Below are 8,481 nucleotides of genomic sequence, written 5' to 3'. Positions count from 1 at the left end.
GCGCAACGGTAGTAAAAACTTGTGTGCGTGGTGAATGGATACGCCTCCTTTAAACAGATTTGACGTCTGGCTTCTTAATCTGAACGTTATTGTGGCAAAAGGGCATGTTTACTTCATTTTCGGTCAGCGCGGGCGAGTAGCATGCGAACGTTTGCTCAAAACCCCGTGGCGACACGTACCCTGCTCGCATCGCCGTTCTACTTGTTCTGTGCATAAAACAAACCTAACCTAACCTAACCTATCTATAGGATAACCTAACGAAAATCCTGAAATGTTAACGGTTTCAGTTTTATGACTAATGATCATATGACAAACAATACATTATGACTTTAAACTTTATGGGAAACAACGGGACCCCAAATATACTAGGTCAAGCAGATCTTGTCAGTAGAAAAAGGCGGCAAATTTGAAAAATGTAGGCGTGAAAGGATATCGTCCCATAGAAAGTTTGAATTTCGCGCCTTTTTCTACTGACAAGACTTGCTTGACCATCCATACAACATACAACCCCGTTTGCCTTAAGGGCTTCATAGACTATTGCAATTTATCAACCGAATATAATGAGATGGATGGATAGTTAGAATGAGACGAAAATTGTCAAACGAGCTGCCGTTGATACATAGTCTAATAAAACATGGTCTTCTCTTCCCAGAGTGTCACTTGCCTACGTCACAATAACATTGCCACTTTATTTCAACATAACATGTTACATGGGTACATTATACCTATGGTTAATAAGTTAAAATATTTCTTTATAATTTTATAATTTTCATTTATATGTATTTTATCTTAAATTTTACAATAACACGTCATTTTTAATTATTCGTTAGCAATATCTTCCGATTCACGAAAGAAATTTCAGACGTTCGGGTAATTCTGTTTACACTACTGTCAACACAGGATAGCGCTGTCACATTTGACAATCCGCCATGTTGTCCCTGACCGTCATCCTTGTCGAACGCGTGTTATTTGTTATTACCTTCTCGCTCAGTGTCAGCAGTCGCAGTGTTTTCCAAACTTTTCACGTCGTAAGCTTGGTAATTAATGTTTTGTTACGAAAATGGTTGGCTGTTCTATTCGGAACTGTAAGAGTAGGAGTGAAAAGGGCAGTATAGATTTGATTTATTTTACTATGTTTTTACATGAATAACTTAAAATTAATGCCGTTAAAATAGTTTTCACCGTTGGTTAAAATTCTCCCACATTTTAAAGTTTGAGAACCTGTAAACAGCATGATGACGTAGGCAAGTGATAGTTAGGTCATTCGCGAATCTCGGAAGAGAGTACCAGGCGGAGTATATTATTATACCATGCCGTTGATAAATCGATGCAAAATCGTAATCTACTAGAGTCAGACCAAGAAAAGTCTGCAGCAGATTTGATAGCCCACGTAGTGCAAGTGTTATTTAAAACGTCAAACTTCTATGAAATTATGACGTATAAATAACACTTGCACTGCGTAGGCTATCAAATCCGCTGCAGACTTTTATTGGATGGACTCTATGGCTGACTTGATTTGGACGTTTGGCGCAACCTTGCCTTGTTCAAAGGCCCCAGTACACAATGGGCCATCGCCGGCCACTCCAAGGGACGCATAAAATGTATGCGTTAGAGTGAGCAAGTGATATTGCTATCTCATTCTACCGCATGGCTGCGTCCCTTGGAGTGGCCGGCGATGGCCCATTGTGTACTGGGCCTTTAAAAAAAGTAGTGAGTTAATAAATTCACCAATATAGCTTTTTCTTTAAGCACTCTCCACACTCGTGCGTGAATCGCGGCGCGAGTCCATTATCGCAGACAGCGATTTTGTGGGAAATTATTTTTTTTAATATGGCAAAACAACATCTGTCATTCAGTGTTGACGTGATGCGGTGACGTTAATGACGTTTCGATTTTGACAGTAAACTATTTTGCACCGCGGCGCGTCTGCAGTCGAGTCGATTTGCTCATCGGCTACGTTTACGTTTAATATGTGGAATTTATAACAATAATATCGAATAATCCCCTTTGGACAACCAGCTACCGAACGTCGCATTTCGTGACAATAAAATGCATTTGTTCAATCTCAAAATTATCAAGAAGCAATACTTAGCGCTCGGGATGTTGATTTTCGTAGTATTATTTTTGTTTAATTCGAAACCCGCGTTTCAGTGTCAGTTAACCCCGGAAACAGCGGCCTACTTGCCGACAATATACGGGATTACGCCAACGTACGCAAGATTGGCGCAGAAGGCTGACCTGACAAGGTATGTGGTCATCTTTAGAGTTCATCTCGCGTGTTGCATTTGCCCTTGATTACGGACTACCGCGTTTATTTGCCTAACGCGTTTGGCAATGAGGCTCGCTCATTTATAAATTAAATTAATTGGCTTTGTACTGTCATCAACTTTAGAAATTTTCTACTTCCTTTATGTAGATGGTTAAGTACCGTTTTATAGCCAAAGTTTATTGTTTATGTAAAGTTTATTGTCAATAAAACCAAATATAAACATTTAGGTAACAAGTTTTCCGATGCAAAAATTCTTTAAAATGTGTAAATATTTAGTAATTGACACTTTATCCATAAGTTTTAAGGTGAATGTGTGCAGTTAATCTTTCATACAAAGTTTCTGTAGCGTTTAGTATTTAGGGAACTTTTCAAACCTGTGATAATTTGATTGGACAAGTACAATGTGTAGTAGTGTTAAAATTTAATGATTGTATCTTTAAATTCATATGAAATTCTTATAATGATAATAATAATGTGAGCCTATATGCGTCCCACTGCTGGGCACAGACCTCCTCTCACGCGCGAGAGGGCTTGGGCTATGGTCCCCACGCTACCCCAATGCGGATTGGGGACTTCACATACACCTTTGAATTTCTTCGCTGATGTATGCAGGTTTCCTCACGATGTTTTCCTTCACCGAAAAGCTAGTGGTAAATATCAAATGATATTTCGTACATAAGTTCCGAAAAACTCATTGGTACGAGCCAGGATTTGAACCCGCGACCTCCAGATTGAAAGTCGGACGTGATATCCACTCGGCCACCACCGCTTCTGGATGAAATTTCTTGATGAAATTCTTAAAAACTCAATATTTAGGTTTGATCATAGCCAATCAATTGTTTTAACCTTATGCCACCCTTATGCAAATAAGTTAATGTGATTGGTTAAATTAATAAAGTTGCAAAATCTTTTTTACGCTAAATGGTAGGTGCACCTCCTCAAATGTTTAATTATAATAGTTAAAATGTTGTCTCTACGATATTCAAACTAAGGGAGTCTACATCATCTAGATTCTAGGTGTTTCACAAGAACACATTCAAAGCATTTCATTCATAAACAGTGTTGCCCAAACGCAAAGTTACTTAAATAGGTCGAATGACCAGTTTTTTTTCATCCGGCTTTGAGGGCCCAATGTCTAAATGGGTCCCATTGCATTAAGGCAATACAAAAATCAGAAACAACTAAAGTGTATTTTTTATTCGGTAGACTAAAATGACATTTTATGTTCATACTATGAACTGTCATTTCAGTCTACCGAATAAAAAAATAGACTTTAGTCTTGACAATTGCTCATTATCTATCTATTTAACCAGAATTTGTTATAAATTTCAACATGTCTCATCATCCCAATTTTAGTGCACCATAGTTAACGTAATTCCTAAAACAATTTCTAAAGAAATTATTAATTCAAGTTCATATTTCAGCTATAATTTGTCATACATAAAGCCTTAACGCAACAATGCTGCATGGAAATGGCTGTAAAGTTTTATGTCTTACTAACCGGTAACTAATGACCCATAGCATTTCTAATGCAGCATTAAATTATGGAGTGGGTTGCCACTTGCCAGTTATTGATTATTTACCTTACTGTATTGTAATTTTACTTTTTTCATTCAGTCTTCAATTCTTAGGAAAGCCTACTGTTAAGTTCATGTTAAGCCTACTGTTAGCAGTAGGCTTAACATGAGTGTGCCGCGGTAGCATCTCGCGCACGAGATAGGCTACCCATCCCTTCCTAATGAATACAGCTAGAAAAAGATGGGTAATCTATCTTGTACCTGAGACACACTTGTGGTGGACTTATGACTACAGGTCATATTTTGTTGTATAGGTATTTTAAGAATAATTGTTGAAATCTTATTGGAAAATGGTGTTGTTAGAATTTAATATTAGTTTTCAGTAAGACTTTAGTACAACCTAAGCTGTGTTTTTATATTACTGATACTAAATTGATAGTTTGATTTCTAAATTTACTACTCAATCATCCTGCTTTGGCATGACAGATTGGTTGGACATATCAGCCCAACAACTGTCATTTTGGTATCCGGGAAATAAAAACAATATCAACACAATATTCTGATAAGTAGCTTCCAGCAACAGAATATATATATAGAAAATCAGTTTTTGACTCACACCATAGAGAAAAAAATACATAGAGTGCTCACTCCATACATCAGTTTTAGTACCAAAAAGACTATTAGCATCTAGCATCGAATAGCGGAACTATCAGTACTGCTACTTGACAATAGATGTAGCACCGACCGGAAAGTCTTATGCTGTTGAGATAAGACTTTCCGGTGCTACATCTATTGTCAAGTAGCAGTACTGATCTGATAGTTCCGCTACTCGATGCTAGATGTAGACACTGAAATTAATAGTCTGAACTGATGTATGGAGTGAGCACTCTATGTATTTTTTTCTCTATGCTCACACTTAGCTTTCACATATCACTGTGGACTTACGAGGGCTGTTTGATAAGTACCCGTTTTCCAAATGTATTAATATCACGGGCCGAAAATATGTATACAATCGTTTTAAGCCATTTTTCAGAGGTGGGAAAATTAAAAAAAAAAACAGCATTCTTTTGTTTTTTTCTCATTTGACAGCGATTCAGTGAAAGCGTGAACTTAAAATTGTGAAAATGGAGAAAGAGCAGTATCGGTCTGTAATTAGATTCTTGTTTTTGGAAGGAAAAACATGTGATGAAATAAAAGTAAGAATGCAAGCGGTTTACCATGAATGTGCTCCTTCTATGACAACCGTCAGATACTGGTTTAACGAGTTTAAGCGGGGGAGAACAACCGTCTTTGATGAGGATCGCCCAGGCCGCCCAATTGAGGTGACTACAGACGATATGGTTAAGAAAATTGAAAATATCGTTTTAGCCGACCGCCGAATTGAACTTCGAGAAATCGTTGATGCTGTAAATGTTCCAATCGAGCGGGTACAAAACATATTAGAAGAAAAATTGGGTATGAAGACAGTATCGGCGAGGTGGGTGCCGCGTTTACTCACGGAGGAGCAAAAACGGAACCGACTGACTACTTCGGAGCAGTGTTTGGCCGTGTTCAAACGTAACCCGAAGGAGTTTCTGCGTCGTTTCGTGACCGTAGACGAAACGTGGGTCACCACTACCCCCCGGAAATGAAAGGGCAGTCGAAGCAGTGGATTTTACCGGGTGAACCTGCGCGAAAGATAGCAAAAATCGTTCCATCGGCTGGAAAGGTCATGGCGACCGTTTTTTGGGATTCGCAGGGTATTATACATATTGAGTTCTTAGAAAAGGGGAAAACGATAACAGGGCAGTACTATGCCAATTTATTGGATGAATTTGACGCTGGGTTGAAGGACAAACGACCCCATTTAAAAAATAAAAAAGTACTGTCTCATCACGACAACGCACCAGCTCATTCGTCGAGAGTTGTGATGGCTAAATTAACACAATTACGCTACGCCCTATTGCCTTACCCCCCGTATTCTCCAGATTTGACCCCATGCGATTTATTTTTGTTTCCCAACCTGAAAAAATGGCTCGGTGGTAAGCGATTTGGATCAAATGACGAAGTCATTGCCGCCACAGAGGCCTATTTTAATGACTTTCCGAAATCATACTTTTTGGATGGTTTATTGAAGCTTGAATATAGGTGGAACAAGTGTATAGAGTTAAAAGGAGACTATGAAGAAAAATAAATGCATATAAACAAAAACAACTGATTATTTTTTTCATAAACGGGTACTTATCAAACAGCCCTCGTACAGTGATAAGGTTATGTATGTAGAACCAACTAGTGGGACTCCACTTGCACCATTCCACTAACCGTGGGGTTAACCGGTTAATCCTAAAGTTACCATGGTTACCAGTACAATTTGACACTAGGTTAACGATTTAACCGCTTAACCCCAGGTTAGTGTGATAGTACAAGTGGGCCTAAGTAAGTTATCTATAAATATACCCCACACGCAGCTTTGAATATTTACACAAATAAAGTTGTGATTGGTTAGTAAAAGATGGGCTAAAATACCTTCTAAAGATTTGTATTTTCTTTATTTAACAGGTTATCTCAAACTCTGATGCTAGTGAAGAATTTTCATTGGATTGTCATAGAGGACTCGGAGACAAAGACTAAGCTAGTGGGAAACTTGCTCAAGGAATCAAACTTAAAATATACACATCTCAATGCGAAGACTGAAAAACCTAAAGGATCATCGGTAAGTAGAAACTATAAATAAAGAATAATTAACTATTAAGGAAATTGGTCAAATTTGTGATTATGATTAAAAGGAAGATTTAGGTTGCCTCTCCACTGAGGTGTAGACGTGCTTTGGATTGGTTGATGCCCATCAACCAATAGCATTGCTGCATCTTAAAATTCCTTTAGGTACCTACTTTGTGAAAAAATTCACGGAAAACCCGTGTGATTATGTTTTGTTGATTGGTCAATGTTGGTATAGATAAAGAGATAATAAAACTATCATAATAATCAGACTGTAGCCGCCGCCGTGCAGGTCAGGATCTCGACGACTTAAATAAAAAGCTTCGTTTTAAACTAAACTGTTATAATCTTCCAAAGATACTGGTTACAAAGGGTTCTTGCCAAAACGGTTAAATGTAGAAGTGGTGGTTATAGTATGAAGGCTGATGAAAGAGTGATTTGCAATATTTGATCAATACAAAAGGTGGTTTAAACTTGGGTGCCTCTAATTGGCCGCGATACAGAGTATGTGGAGCGCTCCTATTGGTGCTTTATTAAAAAGCTTCCAAATACTAGCCGAGCCCGACGGCTGCGTTTAGGAATGTAGGTATTAAGAGTTTATACAAATAAAAGGTTGCGTTCGCAACACAGACCTAGTACCCGTTCGCTTCAAGTTGGCCGTCGGCGACCGTTCTATGATAGATAACGTCACAGGTACAATTACTAGTATTGTCAACAAATAGATATTATCGATACAAGTAATAATCGTGAATCTGACAAAGACCTCTTTAGAATGTGCAAAGTATTACCAGTACACACGAAATTTGAATACCAAATGCTGAAAGAACAATATTTTAGGATCGAAATACAGCATATAGTTGATCATCCAAAAACGACCAGGCGGGTTACAAATAGCGTGCTAAAGAAACCTCAATTTAAAAACTTCTATGGACGACGTACATCGCAATTTATACTACCAGATCTCATAAATAAACTCCCAACTGAATGGAAGGCAGAAATTTCACCTAACAATATTACAAACTACCTTAAAAGAGCATTATTGAATCAGCTGTAAGAAAATTAGTTGTAGAATTAGAATTAGTACTTTCGTATTGCATCCCCCCCCCCCCCCCACCCTTCGCTTCCTAAGAATTATAGCTTCCATATCAAATTTCATCAAAATCGGTTCAGTGGTTAGAGCGTGATGACTTGACAGACAGACCGACAGGCAGAGTCAACTTCGCACTTATAGGTATTTATATTATTGTATAAGTAATAATAGTAATTAATTTCAAATATTAAACTACAAAATTTGAAATCATTGGTAGGGTTATTAGTTAACTATAGGTACGTAATAAAATAATTAAATACTCAAACAAAATTGGAGCATCCTGTGCCCAGGCGAGTGCAGTCCGGTCCGGCCAGAGCGGCCGGTCGGCAGAACAATAGGATAAGGAAAAATGTTATTTATTTAGCGCTCAGTGCAGTGGTGTCGGTTGTTGTAATTTAAATGATAGATTAAGTTGAGCATGTTATGAATGTAAGTAGTTTCTTAAGTTAAAAGATATGATATTCTATTGTTGTATAAAATCTACCGCGGATGGAGTATCGAGACAAACCTTACTGGTTTACCGATACTTTTGTAATTAAGATTAGATATTGTGTTGTAATTACCTGAATAAATAATAATAATAATAAATAATAAGTGCGATAAATTAAAACACGACCGAAGGGAGTGTTTTAAATCGACACGAGTTGCGAATTACCTATTCGCACGTGTATCGAACAACGTTTTACAGTACATATGGCACTTTAAAGTTTCGAAAACTTTCGACATACGCATGAAAAGTACTATTTTACGCACTAGTGCGGAAAAGTAGCCCCATATGTACTGTAAAAATATTTCGTACTATGCTTACTTTATGATTGTATAAAATGTCGGTAAGTAATAAAAGTAGTTGTAAAGCTCTGAGGGCGTACCGCGAACTACGTTCGACGTGTTGCCTCCCTGTCACACTT

At 37.8% G+C, this 8,481-nt stretch overlaps 1 protein-coding gene across 2 annotated transcripts in view; it reads left to right on the top strand.

Annotated features, from left to right (window-relative positions):
• The first annotated feature begins 1,826 nt into the window (after positions 1–1,826).
• Positions 1,827–8,481, top strand: part of LOC134653457 (galactosylgalactosylxylosylprotein 3-beta-glucuronosyltransferase 3-like) — a 29,892-nt gene continuing 23,237 nt past the window's right edge. For both annotated transcript variants that reach the window (XM_063508820.1, XM_063508821.1), the window contains exons 1-2: positions 1,827–2,246; positions 6,325–6,478. In XM_063508820.1, coding sequence (XP_063364890.1) covers positions 2,050–2,246; positions 6,325–6,478 — 351 coding nt within the window. In that variant the 5' untranslated portion in view covers positions 1,827–2,049. The remainder of the gene's footprint in view (positions 2,247–6,324; positions 6,479–8,481) is intronic.

Source organism: Cydia amplana, chromosome 13 (genome assembly GCF_948474715.1).
Source record: "Cydia amplana chromosome 13, ilCydAmpl1.1, whole genome shotgun sequence".
In the NCBI taxonomy this organism is placed as follows: Eukaryota; Metazoa; Arthropoda; class Insecta; order Lepidoptera; family Tortricidae; genus Cydia; species Cydia amplana.
This window is presented reverse-complemented; position numbering and strand designations above follow the sequence as displayed.